General features: G+C 37.5%; 1 protein-coding gene across 2 annotated transcripts; it reads right to left on the minus strand.

Moving 5' to 3' along the window:
• Positions 1-1,570: 1,570 nt before the first annotated feature.
• Positions 1,571-17,858, minus strand: ZBTB41 (zinc finger and BTB domain containing 41). Of its 2 annotated transcripts, none has more exons than XM_049807713.1 (11): positions 17,746-17,858; positions 15,730-16,950; positions 13,509-13,716; positions 12,693-12,762; positions 10,128-10,275; positions 9,284-9,413; positions 7,353-7,448; positions 6,724-6,830; positions 5,176-5,281; positions 4,070-4,158; positions 1,571-3,304 (listed from the first exon to the last, which is right to left on the minus strand). In XM_049807713.1, exons 2-11 carry the CDS (start codon positions 16,835-16,837, stop codon positions 2,661-2,663), a joined length of 2,706 nt encoding a protein of 901 aa, XP_049663670.1. In that variant the 5' UTR covers positions 16,838-16,950; positions 17,746-17,858; the 3' UTR covers positions 1,571-2,660. The 2 variants fall into 2 exon arrangements, with proteins under 2 accessions (XP_049663670.1, XP_049663669.1); XM_049807712.1 differs by having other exon boundaries at positions 15,730-16,918; positions 17,746-17,842.
• Between the last annotated feature and the right edge of the window lie 7,166 nt (positions 17,859-25,024).

A 25,024-nucleotide genomic window follows, 5' to 3' on the forward strand; every position in this document is an offset into this window, starting at 1 on the left:
TAGTAGGGTTATCTGCAAAAAAAGAACACCAAAGAACTAGTAGGTCATTTTTTCCAGGAATGACTAGTAATTCTGGTCACCCAAACAGCAAAGATGACACTCTTTTTTCTGAAACAAGTCCTTATATACTCTGTTTCTTGTTGGGCACCCAAAAACATGAAGCCCTTTGGAAGATATTGACCTTAATGTTTTCTGAATAATCAACTGAACTAGAGAAAAAGCCATTATTCAGATTATATATAAAAGGCACAATCATGAAAGAATTTTAAAAAGGACATTATCAAGTAAATATGCTCCAAATTCCATTTTAGTATTTTCCTAGAGTGCCTTCCAAACAGACTGGATTTTGAAAGAAAAAATTAGTTACGAACTATTTTTAAGCCACTGCTTTGTCAAAATCTCACAATACCTTTTTTTCTACTGTAGGCCAGAAAAGAAATAACAAGGAGTTAGGCTTCTTAGTCTGAGAACTGCACTGACACCATTGATGTCGGGTTATTTTTAAAAGTAAATTACAACTGCTGGAAGTCATGTTTCATGTCCACATGCATGAGATACATACATGTCGACTTGAAAACTACACGTAAACCAGCTGTTTTCAAGCCATGGAGTGTAAAGATGACAGAAACAGTTTCATTTTGAAAGGAGATGAAGGTGGAGTTAGAAAGCAGGAAGGGTAGTACTTGATAGTGTCCTTTCAGAAGGTGGCATTCAATGGCCTCATTATTGCTGTATATTTGCTAGCATTCATCTTCTTACCAGATATATTTACAGCATGTCAGTCTGAACATTCCCAGAGCACAGCTCTAAATTTTACTTTAGAGATACAAACATAGAACAGTTAAACATATGTAGTCCTGTTTTAGAAACTGAACTTTTAAAGTTTAGGACTTCTATTGTGCTTCTTTGGCTAAGTCCTATTTAAATATCAGTAACACTTAAAATTCTATAATTCTGCCACTATTTAAGAGCTAACAGAAGTCTTTGGTGTGTTTAGGTTAAGAATCCATTGGGGTACAAACTTCAAAATATGAACATTCAGGCAGCTCTGGCCCCTCTCCTACAAACTGCTCAACACTTAGTAGATGGGGATTAACAGAATCTAACACCGAAGTATTTGAATAGGATTTAAAATGATCCATGCCACTTAAGAGTTTATAGAACTGTGATGATAAAAGAGCTTTTCACCACAGATCACTTGTGCTCAGGTCATCTGACAAATTTAACAGTTACAATAATACACATAGGCCCAGTTTCCCATTTTAAAGTTTCTTTTAAGATAATTTAAGGATAGGGAAAACTGAGGAAAATTTTGCCTTAATATGCAATTCTTGTGAGGAATAATGAAGATTATAAAATTACTTCAGATTCTTTGGCATAATATTCACCAAACAAACACAGACTAATTATTTTTAAAGTAGGCTTAAAATAGAAAGCTTGATGAGGTTAAATTATACTAGATTTCATGGTGAATTACACTAGAATTGTATTTCAAAATGGTTCTTTTGGAAAAAAACCTTATGTCTAGTAAAGAAAAAGATAAAAATAATTAAAGACATAAAATACTCTCAAGAGTTTGACTTTGTTTTATAAACACAATACAAGAAAGTGAGAAACAAAACAATTTCATTAGCAACTCACAAGAAATTTATAATTACTGATTATTTCTTTTTTTTAAATAGAAGTTGAGTACTGTTCTGGAAATAATAGCCTTTAAATTTCTCCTCTGTCACAGATTACTTGAAAATGGGCATGCTAATGTGGGACCCTGGTATAACTTATGCTCTAACAAGGATAAACCATGCCAATCCTTTATGACTGTTCATAGATTAACAAATACTCCCATTTCTTTCAAAGTTAAGAGTGTCGGGCACAATTTAGGAGACAAACAAGACTGAAAAAGCAAGAAAAAATGCATATTAAAATTATATATATAGTACTAACTGTAGAAATTAAACAATACCATTGTCTAGATCTTCCCACATAATTCAATATTAGAGATCAAGGAAGAATTAAGCAGCCAAATTTAGGCAGCCTAATTATACTCAGGGGGGTCACCAAACACCCTGTTTAGTGTCTTCATAAAATACCTGAATCACTTTTCAGAAGCATCTAGTTCCTATGTCCATTGGCTAGGTTCCAGAATCTAGCAGACTTTGAAACCCTCCAAAAATGCCAGAGGGTTCAAGTAAAATTATATTTTAATTTCTCTGTGAAACATAATTCAAAGTTTGTGTTTTATATCCCTGCCTGCCCTTACAACTTCTAGTTAATTTGATAGTCCTTATTCTTTCAGAATGCTTTCTATTACACTTAAAACATTGACTCAGTGAGATGCAGAAAGGCAAACAATTTTTTTAAATTAACAGCCAGATATGTAATTACATTTTTCAGCCACTACCCTTAAAAGGTATTTCAGAGCATAATTTTAAAAGACCATCTATAAGATTTTTAAAAACTCTTAAAATCACAAGATACACTCTTTCAGTATGCATCAAAATGTGCCTAAATGTTCAAATATTATGTAAACAAACCTGTTTTTCCAAAACTATGCAGAAGACTCATGAGTCCAAATAAAATATAAAATATAAATTTTAATTGCCATATCAGCCTTCTGTTGGCTAATGGCTTAGTATATTAGGTGGAATGTTATGGTCTGATCATGAATGTTCATTGTTTGAAATATTTTGTACAGTAGGAGCTGTATCTAGCCCCAGTAAAGTTCCAAGATATGACTGGTCTCTAGGATCCAACATCTGCTCAGGCCTTACAGGATGAACAATATTTGCAGGTTGTGGAGTAAGAGTGTATTTCTCTAGAAATGATAAATCTGTTGCTCGTTGATAATCTGTCTGCTCGGGTTGTGGAGGAAGAATGCCATGTGACTGAGTAGTATGCTGTACTAGATCAGCTTGCGGATCAGACATCTGAACTGGTACCAGCGTCACAGGCACACATACTTCCGTAGATACATTCTGTAGCAAAGTTTTGGCTTCTGATTGATATGCTTTGGGCTGTTCCACATATTGTTTAGCCTCAGTTTGGTAAACTTTGTCATCAGAGGTGTACTGCACTGGTAAGGAGACTAGCTTTTCCTCTGAAGATGATGTCAAGGCCTCTTCTGCGGCCTTTGATCCATGAACATGATCAATATGATACTTCAGCTTGTCTTTTCGTTTAAATGTTGCATTGCAGTGTTGGCAATTAAAAGGTCGAGCATCTGAATGAATAACCATGTGTTTTGTTAACGTCTTCTTAATTCTAAAAGACTGATTACAGATTTGACATTTGTAGGGTTTCTCACCTGTAAAGACAGAGAAGTAAGAATTAGGTATTCTGAGTAACACCATGTCACACGTAAATATGCAAATACATACATGGATTATGGCATAGAGACCTAGTATAAAACAAAGAGCGTATGTTTAACATCAAATTTGGAATCAAGGGAGCCATTAGAAGGCTGTTTAGAACTTATATTAGCATACCCTTCTCCTTACATACAATTCTCTCAATACTTGGGATTTCTGTCAGGTACACACAAAGATAACAAGAATATAAACCAAATAAAAAAGAACAGTCTTTAAACCATTATGATACTGGTATTAATGAGCTCAGTGTGTACTTTTATACATTTCAAAAGGACAATGATTTTCCTAAACATAAGGCAGGAAAAAGAAAGTCAAATAGATAAGGACATAAACCTTTCCAAAGGGATTTCAAATCCCTGTTTAGATTACCACTTGAAATGTAGTATTCTCTGGACCACAAAAATGATTAGAAGGTCTGGGTAAATTTGGCAAGAACATACACCAGTAAACTAAAGGAAGAGGCATAGAGAGCATACCACAAACCTGTGTTGAGTATTATCAATATTTCAACTAAAACATTCAGAGGGTAGTATTCAGGAATGACCAACATAAGAGAAAGAATAAAAAGTCTTGCAGCTTCCTGCTACTCTTGCCTTGAATGCTCAACAACTATAAGGAATTAAATAATTCCATCAATGTTGATGCATAAAAATACATTCCTATATGTTTGGTGGTTTTGTTGGGGTTTATTTCATTTTTACCTGAATGTGTCCTAAAATGCATTTCCAAACTTGATTTCCCTTTAAAAACTTTCTTACAGACTTCACACTGGTGAAATGTTGCTTTATATCTTTAAAGAAGAAAAGACATTTCATGTTAGATAGTTTTGTTGTTAGTTGGTTTAAAAAAAAAAAAAGTATGCGCAGTCCTTTCTGAAATCTTTAACTGCAAAATAGCTGCATATCAACGTTTCCAAATATCCTCACTTATGTTCATATTTCCTGGCATCTGCATACCAATAAGGTCAATTAGACTCTTTTCAATACTCAACCTTACTCTCTGCTGGGAATGGCACTTAGTAATCAAAGAGCAAAAACCACTAAAACTTCTTTTCTGACCCCCAAAATATCCTTAAGTAACAGTTTTTGCCCAACATCCACAAGAGGCTTTCATTTCGGCAGAATTATGCCATAAAGTACTAGGAATGGTTTAGGCTACTGGCTACCAAGAAAAATCAAACAGAATAAGCAGACAATGTACTAGACTTTCAATACAGACATGTCTATAATGGCTTCTACACAATGCTAATGAGTACAAGCAGTTAAAACACACCATTTGAAGAACAATTACATCTCAGTTTATTTGAGATCTCTGAAAGGCTTATTTTTGGAACTCAAGAATTTACAAACCCCATTGCATTTTCAATTTATAGACATAACTCAGGTTTCAAAGTTTTTACCTACTTTCAGAGCCACTAATCTGCTACCAGCTTCTACAATACCTGTGTGGGATAGTTCTCACAGTGCTTAAATGATGTCTAATAATTCAGTCCTAACTAGTCTGCAATGACAGTATTAGAGCAAACCATCAATTTAGAACAACATTAAGACAACTAATTGACAGCTTAAAATTTTACCCTTTTTTATGTTGTTATTTTATTTACTTAATTATGCTACAAAGAAAACATCTTGCTTAAATCGTGAAAGCAATTTTCTTACATTCACTTCAAACCACAATAATGGTATCTCTACTAAGACTAAGGTAACGGGCATGACAGAGTACTAGAATTCTGCACAAACACGCAAGTCCCAACAATGTCAGTTACAGTACAGAAGTATTTATGCAGTTGTAAAAAACCCACACTTACTTCTGCCAAACTTTTTCTCCTAGATGAACACTTTTATAATGAACAGTAAGGTGATCTCTACGGCCAAAACATTTTCCACATTCCTCACACTGATGTGCTTTTTCACCTACAAGGGCAAAATTCAATAAATTTTTATTAAATCTTCTGGAACTTATTAAATGCCTAAGAGCTGTAATTGTAAAACATACAGTAGATCCATGTTCACAAATTCAGCCAATCAAGCTTTTCCATACCTTACTCAGAGGAGGATTCTGTTATCAAAAAAACAAAATTCAGGTTCTATCAGAGTAAGGATTTTTACCACTTGTTATATATGACTATTAGTGACCACCTGTCATTTCTACAAAGAAATTCACATCCAGGACTTAAGAGACACTTCCCCAAATACCCACTGCATGAGAGGTACAAGTGAATGACTAGGAATCTGCTCTCTTCATTATGACCCAAAATGTGGTATCTTCAATAATTCAGAGGCTTTAAAAGAGAAGCTTATTTAAACTTACCAATTATTTTCAGCTACTAATTTTTAGAACTTAAAATTACATCAAAGTATGTATCTTCTTAATTATCCTGAATTACATAGTTACCTTTTTCTTTTATGCTGCTGTTTAAAAGTATCTTGATTCTTTTTAGTCATCTTGAGATCTTCCACAAAGTGGCAGAGTATTTCTTCTCATGTAAGTAGGAGGAGTGTGGACAGTCAAAGAATGTAACTTTCTAGAGGGGGAAAAGCAAATAGAGTAGAAAAGAGGATTTTTTTTTTTTTTGTACTTGAGTTTCTAAAGATTTCTTTATTTTATAGCAGACATTATGATTTCAAACACCAAAAAAGAAGCTGTCCTTCAAAATAAAGGCTCAGAAAGTTTAGACTCTGATCACTTTTTTATTTTCATGCTGCCTAGAAAGTATTTTACCTCCTAGAAGGCCACATTCCCTTTGGATCCTGTTCTGAGAATGCAAAAGTCCCTAGTGAATCTTTGCTCTTCCTATACATTTGATAACCTTTCTGCTCTCAGTGCAACAAAATTTTTTTCTTCCTCCAGATCATCCCCATCTGGCTGTTCTCAGGGTTGACTCCCACCACCTTCCTTCCCTCTTCCCCATAACAGAGACTTCAGAAACACCTCTTTGATGTTCTTACATTAAAGTGATCAGTGCGCAAACTTTGACAGAGACTGTGACAGCTTCTTCTGCGTTGTGGTAATAATGTTTCGCACAATTGCTATTAAAAAAGAAATCTGAACTCATTAAAAAATCCTCCTTTTTCACTTTTGCTTTTTTAATTATTATTTTTAAAGCAATTCACTGTTACATATTTTTGACTGTCCCTCAGCTTTCTATGTTAACATGGAGGAAACACGTGTTTTTTAAACCTTGAAAACATGTAAGATTAAGCCTACTTTAGTAGACCTTAAAAATAGTGAGGGGAACTTTTACCAAGCCTAAAACATTGCATGTACTGCGAGAAAAAAAATCCGTAATTAATTTTTTATTTGATCTTATTTCAAAATAGTAATTTCAAAGCCAATTTTCAAAGAAAATGCCTACCCGAGTGTATTTTTTTGTGTTTTGTCAGATGGTCATGCCGAATAAATGTTTTCCCACATTCTTCACATTCATATCTCTTGTCATCATGGTGGACTCTTAGATGAAGTCTGCGTAATCATAGTCATAAATATAACCATAAAATGCAATTTTGTTAACATAATCAGAACTGCTAATTCAATGCAAAATACCAGAAAACACAGTCTTTAATGCGTCACACAAATATCAGGAATTAACTTTCAACTGAGGTATGCTTTAACTGTTCTTAGAAAGCAAGAGAGAACAGAGCTAAACTCTCATATCTGATGTTAATTTAGTAGTCCTCTGCTTATTTTCTCTTTGAATAACAAAGATGCAAAAGTTTTAGATGTGCAAGAAAGTCAACTTTGATACAAGGTTTGTATGGGATTCTGTCTGTGTTTAAACCACTACTGTATTACAAATTAAATGACTTCTCACAGATTATTAATATATTTTCAGTATCTAAGCATGTTTAAAGCATTTACTAATGCTCTCAGAGTTGGAAAAAATCAAAACACATACATTATGAAGAATTATGTTGATAACATGAATGCATATATATGACCAAATAAACAAGACAGTTTAGCAGCTTATTTAATAAAAATCTGTACCTGTAAGAGCTTCCATGACGAAAACTCTGCCCACAAATACTGCAAAGATGAGGCTTCTCTCCACTGTGAATTCTTAGATGTTCTTTCAAAGTTGTTCTGTTTAACAAAGGCAGTAAAATTTAATCTTAAGCAATGTCACTGCCAGTTTGAAGTGAAAGACTACCATTTTCTCAATTTCTTTAATTCTGATGGATCACAATATATCCAAATAACTGCATCAGTTTATTCAGATACACACACATATACATTCAAAGGCAGTATGGCAACATACTATCTACTGAAGCAGGTGGGTCTCAAAACAATATAAGCAAAGAAACAAAACATTGTCCCAACATACATTTGGACAACATACATTAAAGAAAACATCAATTTTGACACTCTTCTATGTAATAATTCCCTTGTTGCTATATGTATATCTAAGCCAGAGTTTTAAAGTCAGACATGAAGGAAATCTAGATCATGGATGTTAATTTAACCTAACTCAGCAAAGAGCTTATTTAAAAATATATATATATTTATATACATATACATATGTATACATATGTAAGTCTACTTTTACTATTGCCTTTCCAATGTAAAAACAAAAACTGGATGCAGGTGAAAATTTCTCTCAAGCAAAGGAATCGGACAATAAAACTTACTGTATACAAAGCTGGTAAGTGTGTGAACTAAACAAAAGAAAAAATTCTTTGATCTCCTTCCAGTACTCATTATCAATATTATTTTTCAAAGATATGCTTTACAAAAATTTTATCTTTAATGAGAGCAACAAAATGTAAATATTCAACTGCCTTACATAACATAAATGAAACTTAAAGTGTGTAAACATATTTGACAGAAATTCTTCTTGCAGTTCAAAGTGAGCTTTATAGAATTGAAAGACTATCTGTGCTTTATACCCTGTTTGTTTACTATTTCATTATTGCATTAGTACATCTTCTTTTAACACATGCACATCCTACTGACCAAACTACTAGAAAATACACACCAGCAACAAAACCCATTAGGGACAAATCTTCCTCTTACAATACTTCCGGGGGTCCTTGTCAGTCATTGGAAGAAAAATTAAAAATCAAGAAAACATACTGCAGTATACAAACTCAGATCTTTTAATATTTCCCAGATAGAACATAACTAGAATCTTAGTCACAGTTACTGAGATGAAGCTGTATTCTGTCCAGATTTAAAAAAATTATAAGGCTTATTTTTTCAGAACCTAAATTTAAATCACCATTTGGAAAACATAAAAGATCTCCTTTATAGGCCAGTGCAAGATACCAGCACTGAAGCCATGTTAACAGCCATTTAAAATTCACATTTTTCTCCCTCATATGTGTAGAACAGACATAGGAGGGGGGGATGAATCTTATTTCTACAGCTTTTCTATGCTCTTTATCTATATACTGGAATTTATAAACCAACTTTTAGAGCTTTCACTTTTCAAAGCGCTAAATTAACATTTTTTTCCTCCAGAGAAGCAGCAGCAAAAGTTGTACAATATTATTGCATCTTCCAGGAAACCGTGTTTGTAGAAGTCCAATTTCTTCTTAGTCATTCTCACCAGTGTTCCTGATCTTCCTGTCCTCATCAGTATATTTACTAAAGTATCTATGGCAGAAAACTCTTTCCCAAACAAATGCAAGATGTTCTTGCACAACACAGGAACCCTAAGTGAAATGAATTAGAGGCAAGACTTTCTTAATATAGTTCCACCTCATAACTAATTATCTGCAGTTGTCACCCTTAATTTTAGAGGTCATCAGAAAATCACATGCTACCTGTGGCTCTGATGCTACTTTTTGATACACTAGCCCTCTGGTGTAGTCTCATTTATGTTAAAAACTCAAAGCTAAAACCTATTCAGAATCAAACAAAGCACACCAAGTATTTCTCTGTTCTGCTGAAGTTCAAGTAGTCACACAACTCCCTACCGTTCCCTAACGGATTTTCCACAGATGAAACACGTCCATTTTCTCTTTCCTCCATGAGTACATTCTATATGGCGTTTCAGATTTCCTGTATCATTAAACTGGCGGCCACAAATATCACAAGGAAAAGGCCCTACAAGGAGACAGACACACATAGTGTTATTAACTGTCAGTTAAACCAAACAAGATGCACAGACTGGTTACCTGTGCAAACCTGATCAATTTACAAAGCAATGGTTTTGTCTAACAAATTATTAATGTTTAGTACAGTCAGCATACTTTAATTAGACTTTGTTCACTTTCTGCTTGGATAAGTTATTTCTAATACCTGATATTTTGGCAAGTTTCATGATTATAAAGAAAAAATTTAGAATTAATAGTCAAAAGTAATTAAGCCCACTTAGACTGTTCAAAAAAACATATTCCCATCACTATCTCCAATCAAGTTTCTACCCAGCAGAAATAATTTGCAGTAATAAAAAAATTCTTTGGAATACCTCAGGTGCAAAGGAAAAGGTCTTTGGAAAACTTCAGGAAGAATCTGACTCCATAGTTGAGAACCAATTTCATGAAAAAAAGTTTTAAAACAAAACTAACCTTAACTCTTCTTCCCCCCCAAAAATTTGCATTTATTTGGGTACAGTACAATGCCTCCCAAAGACAGCTGAACAGAAAAGTAAAAAGACAACCAACAAAAAAAAACCCAACACCAAGTCCCCCACAAAACTGGAGAAGAGAGAACTGGAAAAGGAGGTGGGGTGGAAACCAGACTGATCAGGACATACAATGGTGGAGGAAGGTTTTACTTTAAATCTATTGTTTACATGTCAGAAGGAGGTTTCTATACCGAGATGGAATTTTTCTTGATGTTTCAGTCTTGCAAATCGGGATTTAAAGTGCTCTTCACAGTAGGTACACTTAAAGGGTTTATCCTGAGAGTGAAGGATCATATGCTCTTCTAAATGAGGTCTTCGAGTGAAAGATTTCTTACAAATCTAAAATGATAATACACTTTGTCAAAGATACATCAGGTATAACTAGATTTTTTTTCCTATTCATAAACTTTAACGGTTTAGTTCATCTGGTCTATGCAGCAATGTAAGACAAAACATCTATTCTTCAAAAGCATAGCCTATCCCAACTTGTAAAGCCTTGCAGTCAACACCCAAAAATCTGTGTTCTACATAAACCTTAGTAGATTGCACTATATAAAATAGGATGCCAATCCATGGGAGCCTAAATCAAACTACTAGCAACTGCATATTTACATGTACCACCCCTCCGCTTCTTTCTACTGACTCCAGCACTTACCAGAGTCTTTTCCTAGGGTGTTTCAACACAGTAACTCAGCAGAAAATAACCCAATGGAAAAAAAGCAAATAGCTTTGGCTTGGTTTTGGATGCTGAAACAGCTCAGTTGGCCTGTGGTAAAAGCTATTGTAGTATAAGCTACTGCAGAACTAGAGTCATACCTGTTCCTTTATTTCCTCTGGGAAATTCTCTCACAGCACGTATTAAAAAGAAAATGCCAATACCAACAAAGAAATACAATTCAAACTATAGAGCTACAGAACTTCTGCAATGTTAAAACTATTTGAGCTTTTCAGTACTGTTTTCAGATTAATCAAAACCTAAATACACAAGAATTACTAGTAGTCATTAAAGTAAGAATGCAGTTCAATTACAGAATTGAAGCCACAGCTCAAATTTAAGCATTTAAACTAGGTATTGCAATTTAACATCAGGGTCCTATGCTTTAACATAAATCAACATGGTGCTCACCGATTTCACTGTGAAACTCTTGACATTGTTTATAATAGCTGAATTTAGTACTACCTACCTCCCATACATAATATCGTGCAATCAGTTTCTCAGAGCACACCTGAATAACACTCTTTTAGCCTCAGGAAATCAGAAGCAACAGCTTTATTTGTTTAAAAACTCATTAACATTAAATATAAGTGTAAGAAAATCCCATACCTGTAAAAAGTACAGCTGCCTTGCTTTTCATTACTATTAATACTCTACTGTTTCTGTGAATTTGCTCGTATTCCTCAAGAATTAAAGTATGGTCCCCAAATCCTGGTGTTCATACATGGACTACAGCATAAACCAACAACCTGAAGAAATCCTGCAGCTTACATCTGCTGCATCTCAGCCCTCAGAACATACTAAACAACCTGAAAACAAAGTCACAGCTCCTAAGGGTTCTGTTCATTCTCCAACCGCTATAAAAGCTAAAATTCTACCCCTGCTTTCAATTTAAGTCCATTTTGAATGCACATGAGCAGTACAAGAGCAGCAGCTCACTTTTTATAAATTTCCACTTAACATAAACTTAAAACTTTCAAGAAAAAAACCCAAACAAAACCAAACCATAAAGTGGAGTTTACCAAATTATTCACCTGGTAAGACTACTTTCCAAATGAACATCAACAGTGTTGCTCTATTGATTCCCACTATTAAAATGTTTCTTATCTAGTAACAAACAGAATCTGTAATACCTTCACAAAATATAACTTAATCTGGAAGATAACACCCTTTGGTCAACCATATAATACCTCCAACCATGGTACCATCACTAGCAGAAGGAACACTACAAATTCCTACAGTTGATATCTCCCAACCTCCTACCATATAAGTGAAAGTTCACAAACAAAGCAAGGTTAGTAATTATGTTACAGCACCTAATATTACAGACATACAGGGATATATAGGAGTTTGCATAAACAAAACAGCTGCCCTGAAAAAAAAAAAAAAGTAAACAGAATCCCTTTAAAAAAAATCGAACAAAACCCCACATTGGAAACCTTGAGACATTATGGAATGGAATTTCTACAAAGTCCTTTTTACAGTAGGTGTAGTTTCACACATATACCTCTCCTGGGGGAAAATCAAGGAAAGGATTCTATGACTTTACAACTAGAGATAAATTTTGTACAAATTTACAACTCTGTTGATGTGCATGTTCAGCTAAATGAGAAAGTGTTTCATATTTAACATATATGTCCCTCACTATTGAGGGAGCCTTCCAAAAATGTATACTTTATGGTCAGTGTTTGATGTGCGTAATTAGTGGGAGAGCAAATACTCTGTCTTTAAAGTATTCATAACACTCAAGTCTAATCATCTGCAAATTGATGTACTTTAACAATGATAATAACTGATCACATTAAAAAATACTGCCTTCAACTGTTTTAGAATTCAATTTGTTATTATCTACCTGGTCACAAGCTGTACACACAGATAAAGTTCAGTCTTTAAATCAGCACATAAAGAGGAAACTTACACCATACTTACAAAGCTTACTAAGATTTCACAGAAACACATACCATATTTTCACTTAAGTATTCAAGACACAAAACATAGTATCTACATGAAAAAAAAACAAAAGTACTGAAATATTACTTACATCACATTTCCAACCTTCACTCTTTGTCTTCTTGATAGAAAGAAATTCTTGTACATTCTCTGGATGAAACCTAGGAGAAAGACAGAAGCTGAAAGTAGTTATAACTTTCTAAGATGAGGATCACCTACATAGTAAACATCCATTTCTAAAATTTATGTGTCATGAAAGTTGATCACCAAAACAGCAGAACAGAATAGTGATAATTAAACAATTCTAAAGCACAAGTAACTGGAAAGCAGTGTTGACTATAGACTCCTGTAGAATCTCATACGACAACTGGCAAGACAGAGGACAGTTTCAATTATAATGCTTTATGGATATTTACAAAGACAAGAAAAAAAAGTCGTATGTAAATAATAATACCTTATAATTACGCCTGTCATAAACAAATTATTTACCTAAAAAAATCTGCATGGAAATGGCTTATCCACCTATCATCAACAATATAGCATCAACATCTAAAACCAAAGAAAGTATTTTATTCTTCCTCCATATTAAAAGCAACACAGGTAATTATTAAGACTGTCATGTTCTGACTGACTGTGCTAGCTAATCTGAGCATTCTGAAATTTATAGTAAAAAACCTATTGCAGAACTTCCACAGAACTGCTATTGCTATTTCGTCAGTCCCTATGCACTCCTTATGGCAGGTTAGTTGATACTGCTAATCCCCATGTCTTTTGAAAAGATACTTATTTGAAAAAATTGTTACAGAAATAATGCAGAATATGCAGTGTGCATACATACATCTGTTTTCACTTTTGAACTGAAAAAAACGACTCTTCAGAAACGCAAAACAAATTTGCTTGTACTTGCCTCTTCACGTGCTTTGCTAAAGTCTTTTTGCTTGCATGCAGCTTATTGCAGTAGGGACATTTGTGTTCCTTTTTATGAAAGTCAGTATCACTAGAGTGTTTTTTTCTGTGCACTGTCAGGTTGGACTTCGTTGAATAGCGCTGATGACATATATCACACTCAAAGGGCTTCTCACCCGTGTGTACACGTGTATGGCTCTCATATTTGCCTGTACAACAACAACAAAAATCTATTAGCATAAACTGTAACAGGTATCACCTACAATACACACATTTAGGGTCTGTTCTATGTGTCTGTCAAAGGTGGTCAAGATCTAGGTACCTTCCACACACATCTAAAGATTTCTACTGGTTTACACCACTGAAAACTGCACGGTGATCATATACACATTTGATCCAAGGCTCCTCCATACGCTTCCATCTTAACTATTTTTAAGATAAAGAGTAAAAATAAAAGGGATCTGTATTACTGTTAAATCTGTGCGAGGGTTACGAGTCCCCTCTTGTTCAACCCTACAGCATACTCTATTCTTAAGTACTGAAAGTTACGCTACTACTCTTTCATTACACTGACTGTGAAGTACCTTTTCAGAACAGGGAACAGCCTTGCAACAAACTGGTATTTTTAAGGTACTTTCAAATAACAAAACACTGAATGAATGATACAGACCCTTGCAAATGATCTTTATTTGGGACTGAAGTTATTACCATAAACAAAAATACAACTTTCTCATTTCTTTCACACTGCTTGTATTCCCTCTTCTGTTTGCCAGTTTTCTTCTGAGGATAGAATTCGTCCTACACCGAGGATCTACCTACCTCAAGTCAATAGCAAGCTTTGCATGAGATAATTTTTTTTTCTCTGTAGAATATGCATCGTATTTCTGGGACTTAGGTAAAGAAAAAAAAAAATACTACAGCTCATAAATTTAAAATACAAGTCAACTGTCTACCATAATACAAGCTTATAAAGAAATACTTCATGTATCACTTGTTTTAATGCTATTTCTCATGTATTTTTTGAGCACAAAACTAGAATTATAAGTCATGAAAGTGCAAAGAGAAATGGACTTCCAATGTGTGTAAAACCAAAATGTACCATTACAACCCTAAATATTCACAAACCATTTATTTCTGCACAGTAGCCTTTCAATATTAATAACAAAGCTCCCACATTCAGAAAATTTCCTATGTTACTTCAAGATATGGCATTACAAGTACAGTTAAGTCCCATATTTTTAATGTTAAATAGCTTCTAGGATATAATTTGTGACCTTGGAAAAATAATTTCACCTCAGCAAGCTAAACACACTGTGTGCGAGTGGAATTAACACACACATCAGCCCCACCCCACTTTCATAAACTCCTAAAATTTCAAAATTATGAAAGACAAAATGCATCTATTATAAGAACACCAAAAAATGCCTAACACTATGTGGAACTGTTTCTTTCCCAATTCCCATGATTGAGGGAAGTCAATGCTTTACATGACCATAGCTCAACATTTATTCCAACTGAAGGAACACAAAAATTCTGAAGTAGAGTAGTAATTTACTTTTAATGTAGGAAAGGAGGACAGGAAAGCACTGGATGGGTCAGGACTGAAATTTTTACTCTTCTGATACCCTAAGTAACTATACACCTAGATTTCACTGCAACATAAACAATCCTAACAGAACAGATTACGCTGACAAAGTATTACTTGGTGCTAACTACAGACCAGAAAAATCAAGCTAGAAGTCAGAGTGACTAGGTCCTAAACATCTACACATCATGTAGAATAAAAGAATTTCAGGCTGTTTGACAATGGTTCTGTTTTACTGCAGCAATAATGACAGCTTTGTTACTTAAAATTAATTTGGCAGAAAACACAGTACAGGTCTCAGACCTCATGCAATTTATCGTTTAATATCTTTCCCACCTTTTTCAAGGCTGCTTTTATGTATCATGCTAACAACCAGAATCCAGAGCAGTGAAAGAGAACTAAATTTACTATTTCCAGATTTTTCAAATGATACACTCAGTTAATTTACTGAAACTGTTTAGCACCACAGACATAACAACTTAATACCCTTAGAAAAATTTGCACCATACTGGATCAGTGAGACGATCCAGAAATTCTGATCTTCACTCTCTAGGACAGAGAAAAAGCTCAGTTTATTTTCCATAGAAAGAGCACCACCATATGGTAAAAAGGACAGATCAACCTAACTTACTCTTACCTATTCGATCAAATTTTTTGTCACACTTGGGACACTGAAGTAGTTTTTTGCTACTGCTTTGAATGATGACTGGAGCTAAGCCTTCAGGAATATTTCCCACTGCATCAACTGCCTCGGAACAGTCTTCAGTATCATTCTGTTCTTTTTCACTTTGTTCTTCAGACTCTGAATCTTCAGCTGACATTTCCTCTTCCTGTCCCTCTTCATCAGCATTGCATTCACTTTCACTGTCTTCAAATTCACTTCTATCAGATGTTTCCTTGTCAGAACTGACTTTTTCCAAATTGCTGTCAGATGCATCCCCACTTTCATTGTCACTGTTATCAAATTTAGCTGGACATTTACGGTTTCTTGTAGAACGTCTAGTGGAAAAGTTGGCCTTCTCAACCATTTTTAACCCATGTTTTCTATCCAGTGAAAGAGATCTGTGGGCTTTAGCCAAATGATTTTCTAAGGACTTCTTGTAACAGAAACTTCGACCACAAAAAGTGCACTGATGACTATTTAATAGTTTACCTGTCAGTTCATTGAGTGTTTCTACTGGTGTAGGTACATCAGTTACCACATCAGTCTGTACATTAGAAACACTTTCGTTATTTAGCAACTTCACTGCATCTATGATATCTAAAAATTTTGCTGCTTCCAGCACTAATGGAATTTCATTTTTATATACAAAAAATTCAGAGGTGTAGAGAAACTCAAGCAAATGCTGAAAGACAGAATGAGTTACGTGATCTAATGTGACAACATCGGTGCTTGGATTTTTGCTCAAACAGGCATGAAAATAACTACTCCCAACAGCCACTACAACTTTGTGAGCACTAAATTCTTTTCCTTCTACAATTATAAGCAAATCACAAAATGATGGATGTTTCTGTCTATCGTCATTTAAGTATTTAAGTAGATTTTTGTTATACTGCAATGAGCTTAGGAGCTTTCTTTGCTCTGATGATGGTGAAAGTTCTTGGGAAGATTCAAGCCGATCTGCAGGCTTTGAGACGATTTCTTGTGCACAGTCTACTACAAGAATCTGTTCTGAAGTATCTTTCTCATGGCCAAGATGAACCTTTTCATTTAGATTTGCAGCGAGCCGTCTCCTTTTCTTCATTGCAGAAGTGCAACGTCAAAATCAGGAGCTTCATAGGTGATGGGCAAAAAAGTCTTGTGAAGATTTGGCTCTGCTCCAGACCTTGAGAAAATACGTAACCGTAATTTCATAATCTGCCAAAAAATTATGATAAAAATTACTCTCAGCACTTACCCGTAACTTCCTTTTTTATTAATGCTTTCTGTGTTTCGCTTTTTAAGTCTTAGCTACCCTGCATACCTTAAGCTTTTCTTAAACTACTAAATCTCATCACTTGCTATTCCAGACCATGGCATAGCACTACTGAGAGCGCGCGAACCGACACTGCCTATTATTAGATCTAAAGAGGCGGCTGGGGCTGCTTTCGCTCGTCTCCTGGACACATATGGACCGTGAAATACTCCGGGATGGGCGTACGCTCTTCTTGCTGTTGTTACTATTACACCGAGGCGCACGCGCTTTCCGTTTAACCCCAGCACGACAAGCCAACCCTTCTGCTTTTCCCGCCGGGCGCCCGTCCCCTTGGGCCAGCTCGCAGACCCGCCCGGCGTCTTCCCGGGCAGCGGGACTGCCCGGGCCGCCCGGCGCGGCCCGCCTCTCCCCGCTCCTGTCACCACCAAGTGTCAAGTCCGCGGCCGGGCTCCCCGCCTCCCTCGGGAGGGCCCACGGACGGTGCCTTTGTCCCTGCGCCAGCGGGTCCGCCGCGGAGCCGAGGGTGGGCCCGAGGCGGGGAGGGGACGGGAGGCCCTACGGCATCGAGCTCGGGGGCAAAGAGGGCGCCCCGGACCCGCCCCCCTCACGGGGGCAGCCGCGACAGCCCCCCCCCCCCCCCGCCCACCGCCGAGCGGGACACAAAATGGCCGCGCCCCCCTTCCCCCCCCCAACACGCCCGCCACCACCCGCTGCCCCGGCGGGGCGGCCTCACGCACCTGCGCGGCGCCGAGCGCTCCCCGGGGCCCCCTCGGCCGCTAAACGCCGCTGCACTCCGCGCCCGCTTACGCCGCTTCCGGGTCCCGGCGCCGCGCGCAGGCTCGCTCCGTGCGCCGGCGTGAGGGGGCGACGGCGTCCCTTCTGAGCATGCGCGAGCGTGGCCGTGGGGAGGGCCGTGGTCTCGCCACCGGGGCGGCCGGGGAGCGTTCCCCCCCCCCCCCCCCCCCCCCCGCCGCCGGCACCGGGGACGGCCCCTCAGCGCGACCCCGTCCTCCTCCTGCCCCTCAGCCGCCGGGCCGCTGCCGCCAGGGCCGGCGGCGCCCTGCGGGGGCGCCGGGAAATCGCCGTGAGCGGGAACCACAGCGCGGCTGCGAGGGGGAGGGCCCCGGCGTCCGTGACGGGCGTTCCTCAGCGCCCGGCACCCGTGGCCCCCGTAGAGGTTCGGGGCGGGCAGCGAGACCCAGTTCGTTCGGTGCGGCCGCTGCGGGGCAGCCGTTAGCGGCGGGCCGCGCCGAGGGCCCCCACCGCTGCACAGCCGGCTGCACGCCTGAATTCAAGTCGGTGCTTAAAAACACGGTGTAAAAGCAAGGCGTGTTACGCTTCAAGAGCAGTTCGTGGCAAGCAACTCGGAATTTCCAAGTTGCCGATAGTTTTCCTCAAAAATATTATTTTGCATTTGTCTCCTCTTACTTGAGTGTTTGGAGCGCTTCTGCGAAATTCCTGCTTTCCGCGCTTCCCGGACAGCGAAGGGGCTGGAGGCCCCGGAGTGCCCCACGGCTGGGGCGAATAGCCACTTGGGGGTGCGGTTCATCAGCACATCGGAGGACATTCACCCTTCTTTATCAGTTACGTTTTTAGCTTTCCAAATAGAACTTAATTGCTAGTGACAATGGGACACCAAAAACGAGTTTGTTTTTCTGGGAGCTTGAAAGAAGAACGATAATGCTAATGCAGGATTACACTTTATTCCAACGGCATGTGTTCTCTGTTAATGATTTGTAAGTTGGTACTGGTTGTCACTGAGCATTATAAACACTGTGTGATTTTCAGGTGTTGCATTTTTCAATAAAAATACTGAAAATTCTCAAAGCATTTGTTAACTTCGGATTGTTGCTGTGTTGACTGTACTCACAGCCCTCTTATGCATTTTAATTGAAGTCTACAATTACTTAGCTTCATTTTTTCACTGTAATAGTACATTAAAATCAAATTATATTTTGGTATTCAATTATTTCAAATAATATTTTAAGTAGTATTGGTTCTTTAAGGTATTCTGAGCTGAAATGATGGCATCAATAAGTAATAATAGAGCAATCAATATTACTATGTTTTTCTTGCACTGAAGGCAAAAACCTACTTATCTTTGGGGCATCTGCTCTTTTAGGATGTTGCTTGTGCTTGCTCAACTTTCATTTCTACAGAGTCACAGTTAAGCTGTACCTAAACTGTAAAAATAAGTCTCTCTATTTCATTTTTGCATGGAAAAGGAAGTTTTGGGAGCAAGGTGCTGTAAGTTTTAAGCTGAGCCTTACATTTCACTCGAATCTGAATAGCAAGTCCATAAAAACATCATTTAGCAGGTTAACTAGTTTCTTGGGTCTCATTGTTTCCATAGCAAATATCATCAGTCTGGAAGTATAAATCTACATGCTTCATGAGTTTTCACGAGTGAAATATATAAGGAAAATGCAACCTTGATGAGAACTATTTTGCCAGCAAGCGTAACCACGCTAGCAAACTGTTCCATGGAACAGGCTTGAGACTTGCTTAGCTGTCACTGTACTGTAGTGGGATTCAGGTGTTTTTCAGTCTAACTACTAGATTGCCATGGGCCAGAATTTTCCATACCTGTTACCTGGCATGGAAAAATTCATGCAGGTAATTCAACATACCTAATTTTTTTTCTGAGACTATATTTCTGCATGTACTTGGGAGATGCTTCAAAGGCAGGAAGTTGAATTGCTGGTAGAAGCCATTTATTCCCATTTAAAAACAAACTTAATGCCTGTCCTTGGATGTAAATAAGTGACAAATTGTGGGCAAACAAAAATATTCTGGGCATAATTACTTCCCTCAGCGGAATTCAGAGTTGGCGTCCAGCATCCCCACAAAGAAAGTAGAATTTGTACCACTGCGTTACAGCACGGACTTTGGCCCAGTCATAATTTTCTTCCCATTGCACTTTAAGAAGTAAATTCAGTGTCTTTGACCATGCAATTTGTTTCTTCTGTGTCTTTGGGGTTTGGGATTGGGGTTTTTTTCTCTAGGTAACTACCTGAATTTTTATTTATTTGTTGCTGATATTATTTAGTCTGTGCTGAGTACTATATGGTTTCTTGGCAGTCTACAAAGCGTCTACATTTGTCCTAATTGCTGAAGTCTACAAGTTCACCAGGCATTTTGACTTGGCACAAGCCTAGGTAACACTTTTTCTCATTTGCTGTTTTATGTTACTTGAAGGATTTAGTTCAAAGAAAAATTATACAATGCTAAGTGATCCCTTACCATGGCTGGCATTGCTACAATAATTATGGTCTGGAAACAAAATGTCCTTGAACTCTTAGGTCATTATGGTTCTTTCAGCATTAATTCTTTTATAGTTAAATGGTACAGGCAAAATTTAACTATATTAATCCTTTTTGTTCCAATGCTGGTTCCTGCTAAGTTTTCTTGCCATAGAGTATCTCACATAGGTAAAAGGGCTGACTTTTACGTTAACTGAAGAGAGACAGCATCAAAGAATAAGCACTTGGTCACCTATGTGAGACTGTACATAATTTGCAAATGCAACTGTTTAGATTTGTCCAAGCAAATAGTATATTTATCAAATAAATATTCTTGAATTGTTGGAAGTTAAGAGGTAGCTTTGTGCAAGAGGGTTTGGTGTTGGAGGAAGCAGTTTCATCTTGAAATACTTGTTCTCCAGCTCAAAATCTTCACTTCTGAGATACGGTGAACCTAGAAATTACAGATACTTGAATCAACTACAAGTTAAACAATAAGCAGATAGGGAATCAACTCTGATGTTAAGCACTTAGCTGTCAACCAAAGAGAAATAAAATTACATAAAAATGGCATGCAAGTTTTAAGACCCGGCTGAGTAATTTCAATTTACTTCCAATATAATCTTTAATAGCTGTTCACTGTAAGTACCCAGTTGTAAATCTAGTAGCATAAACATTCACATCCCCTTCTAAACAGCTGCCTTACTTTGGCCATGACATTTACCTAAGGTAAAGTCTATCTCTCTAGGAATTTTAGAGCTAATTTGCCATGGGTTCATGGTGTATGCCACTGCTGAAACATGACCTGTGCTGTCATTCATCCTTTTTGTATCCCAGATGTGTCAGTGATGGGTGGGACCTAGGGAGGAACCCACAAAGTCTATACTTCCTCTAGTCTGAGATTTTTCTGTATTTTATTGCCAGTCACCACATACACACAAATGTTTTAAATTAGGCCATGAAGTGAAAGGGTTATAAGATTGTCTAGAGACTCCAACAAGTTTTCTAGCCAACAGTGCTGAATAAGCCCATCACTGGAAGCATTGCCAAGAAATTCTTTCAAATAGGCCATGAAAAGACCACCCCAGTCTCTCAGTTCAGCTCTCTGTGGGGCACTAATCAACTGGAGGCTTGTTGTACTGTTATGGATGTTTGACATGTGAATTCTGGTGATCAAGCTTCTCTTTTGTCTCCTTTCTAAAGTACAGCAAGTGAAAAGTGTAGAGAAGGAGGTCAAATCCACTCTTACTGTATCAGCCTGCCTCACTGCATCTGAGAAGCTTAATGCAGGGAAGCGCGGGCACTGTACCTCCGTTCTCTTGAGTGTTCTATCAGCCGGTATGGATTGAATAACAATGATCTTGGCCATTGCCATCTTTTTCTGGGGGATTAATGCAGCGTGGAAGTTGCAGAGAACTGTATGGCTACAGACTCCACAGAGCAGATTTCCTCCTGGAATGCTATTCCAGTGCGACCCAGAGGTAAAATTAGCAGGAGCCAGGAACAAGACACTCACTGCTGTCACAATAATGCAGAAGTTTTGTTAAGTCTGAACTCAGTACTAGGCTTGCTCTACAGGTAGTTTCATAGGTGTGCTGCATTCCCTTTGCACTTTGGAAAATACAGCAGCTGGAAAAGTCCTTGGCTAGACTGAGACTGCCTGTGTCCATTCCTGCCAGTGCTTGCAGTGCTGTCATCTCTGCCTGCTCCACCTGATCCACTAGTGCTTGGCTGCCCAGGGGAAAGGAGGAAGAGTGGGAGGAAAGCTGAATGAAAGAAAATAACACTGGAGGAAATACCTGGTCTGCTCCTCTACAGATGTAAGTCTCAAGCAGTGTTACCAAATCACTGTAAATTAAAGATGTACCCCCTACCTGAAGCTGTGTAAAGAGGAAACAAGGACTTAAATAATTTTTTGTGTTGTCTTGGGCCATGCTTTCAACAGAACAAATTACACCTTTTCCAATAATACACCGCTAGCATCAAAGAGTTATTTTCCTATAAGCAAGGTGAGAATTGGGGAGAAATGTAATATCTTTTATATATCTTTTATTAGTTCAGATGGTGTATGTGACCATCTGAACTAAAACCAGACCATCTTAGGACACATGACCTTAGAAAGGCTTCATGTGTCCAAAATCATCTTTATTGTTCCAGCCATATCAGCTGGATTAGTAAAAGGTATTGCCTCTCTCAATAAACCTCACCTTGTTTATAGCCTTAGACCATCATGACTGCAACAATAGTATCAAATTTCCAGTAAAACAAGCAAAACCACACTTTCCTGTAAAGAAATAATCTTGGTGTATTACAAAAACATATAGGGTAAACAGCTTGAAAAGGTTAATCCATGTCTTACATTGCTGCATTTCCATTGCACTGCACGACAAGAGACCTGTAAAAGCTGACAGAGCGCGCTGCGTGCTGAGGCCCTATTACAAGACAACAAGAATTTCCATAATGAAGGGTAGCAGAGAGCTGATGTCACTGTCACTTTTTTCAGTCAACCAGAAACCAATTATGCTTGGCTGACAGGCCGAATTAAATCACTGGTTAGAGGGAAATGCCAGCTATCCTCCCAATTGGGGCTTTATTATGGTCAGACCTGGTGCTGTTTGTTGGGCCACAGGATACGAGTAAGAGCCGTTCTGGTCTCTCTCTCCATCCTGTCCATAGGCATTCATGGTTTTTTATCCCTAAGAAAAGTAGTTGCATTTTACATTAAAACATGCTAATCTTTTAATACGTATTCTCTGTCATAGTAGGAACCTGAAGTTCATTATACCTGTTTATAGAGAACATGAAGTTAGGAGTTCTGCCATGAAAGGCCTCAGGTGAAGGCTTTTTACTGATTTATAGCTAAGATTCCAGGTCTTTTATCTAGTACCTGTGCAAGGATATAGAAAGTTTTCAACTCATGCTATTTTGAAACTTGAGAGCATGTTTGACATAGTATTGAACTGTACTGAGAGGTTGCTTAGTTTACTGTATGGATTGTTTGGAGCTGAAGAAACAAGGCACTCAGCGTGCCAAGGCCCATTCTTGTTCAGGTTAGCACTTAGTCGTGGCCCTCCAATGTCTTCAGGAATGCATTGCTTACGATGACACAAGGAAGAGGTACTGAACTAGGTAGCCCATTTAAATTACCAAGTTTAAAAGTTTTTTTTAATATTACAAGCAGTCCAGCTACGTTAACACAAGTTCCACATGAGCTAAATGTCCTGCATCTGTTACCCAGCCTAGCTTGTTTAGGGTATGGCACAATGCAACCAGATTATTTATGCCTGGACATAATGTCTCTAATTATGTATGAAACAGAACTGTGTTGCCAGTGAGAGCCATCTCCTACATCTTTACACAATGCAGCTCTGTCACACGCCTGTCCATCCCATCGACCTGCAATTCCTTTGCCAAGTCAGAAAAGACCTCTGCTATGCTTACAGCACCTTTGTTCACGCTATCAGAGCCGATGCGTGGCTGCTTGAGCTGGATGTGACGGACGCTGTCACGTTTGAGCCATACAGTCATGCACTTGCAGAATGCTTACATTGCCCAGTAGAAAGTAGAATTTGGTGCACAGGTTAAGATACAGCTATATATGCATATTGAAACATTTGTGTACAATGTGCTCAGTAATATTTAAGAGAAAAAAATTCACTATTGAAGACATTTTTAGAACTAAAGTATAATGCATAGAAGTTTCTGAATGGGGTAAAAAATTAGAAGGTCAACAACAGTATTTTGTTAGAATGTTAGTGCATGAAGCTGACAAATTACCAGCAGCTTTTAAACCTTTGTGTCCTCAAATAATATCCTCTGTTTAATTATAAGGACAGCTAGAAGCAGTCAGATAGGCCTACCAGCTCAGTCTTTATCAAGGCTTTCCAGAGCTCTTCTCCTTCCCTTTGGGATGAACCTTCACATAGTTACAGTTGTCAGGCAATCAAAATTCATCTCTCTGTTAGAAAGGCAGGGTGCTTCAAGGTATAGGAGGAGAGTAAAGTGCTATTCTGTACTCTCCTTAATCACCATCCATATAATTTGTAGATGCTATTTATTTTTAATTACAAAGTTAAAGGTATGTATAATCTACAATACATTTTTTTTCCCAAAGACACCCGATTGTAAAAACTGAAAGATGTTTTAGGGTTATATGAGCATTTTTATCTGTCATTGTTCATTTGCCTGAGCCCAATTTACATATTCTGTGATGCATTGCCAGTTTACTTATAGTCAGGATAAAAGGCTGCAGTTACAAAGCTTACATCTTGTATAACTCTGCTCACTATAAGAAAGGAACACTACAGAGTGAAAGCATTACATCTGTTTCTGAAGCATCACTATAGCGTAAATGAGAATTTCAGGACCATCTTTTATTTTAGGTGACATTCATCATCTGATTTCTTAATTATATTTGAATAGTAATTAGAACATTTTCCAAAGAAAATATAATTAGATTCTGATATCAAGAGGCAGATTACAAGTAAATTAATTATGCTTTGAGGCCACTATTAAAAACCTGGAGCAAGACAAAAAACCAGTAGTTAGAATATGCACTGTGCAAGCACACAGCATGGAAGAAAAATATTTAACTAAAAAAAAAATATGGAAATACAGAATTAATTCCATTTTGTTAGTGATCCACTATGCATAAACAGCCAGCAAAGAAGATTGTACAAGAAATCTCTACAGGAGAGTTCTTTAAAAAAAATCATACTAACCAAAATAAAATCATAACAATTAAATGACAACTGAGTTAGTAAAATGTCTGTAT

The sequence above is a fragment of the Accipiter gentilis genome, chromosome 8, assembly GCF_929443795.1.
Source record: "Accipiter gentilis chromosome 8, bAccGen1.1, whole genome shotgun sequence".
Lineage (NCBI taxonomy): Eukaryota > Metazoa > Chordata > Aves > Accipitriformes > Accipitridae > Astur > Astur gentilis.

Excerpts from the sequence above, each read along its gene's own strand:
- ZBTB41 (XM_049807713.1), bottom strand. The coding sequence starts at position 16,837 with ATGAAGAAAAGGAGACGGCTCGCTGCAAATCTAAATGAAAAGGTTCAT. Across the intron at positions 9,414-10,127 it reads TCAAGAAAAATTCCATCTCG|GGCCTTTTCCTTGTGATATT; the intron begins GTATAGAAACCT and ends GTCTCCTTGTAG. Across the intron at positions 5,282-6,723 it reads ACACAAAAAAATACACTCGG|GTGAAAAAGCACATCAGTGT; the intron begins GTAGGCATTTTC and ends TTGCCCTTGTAG.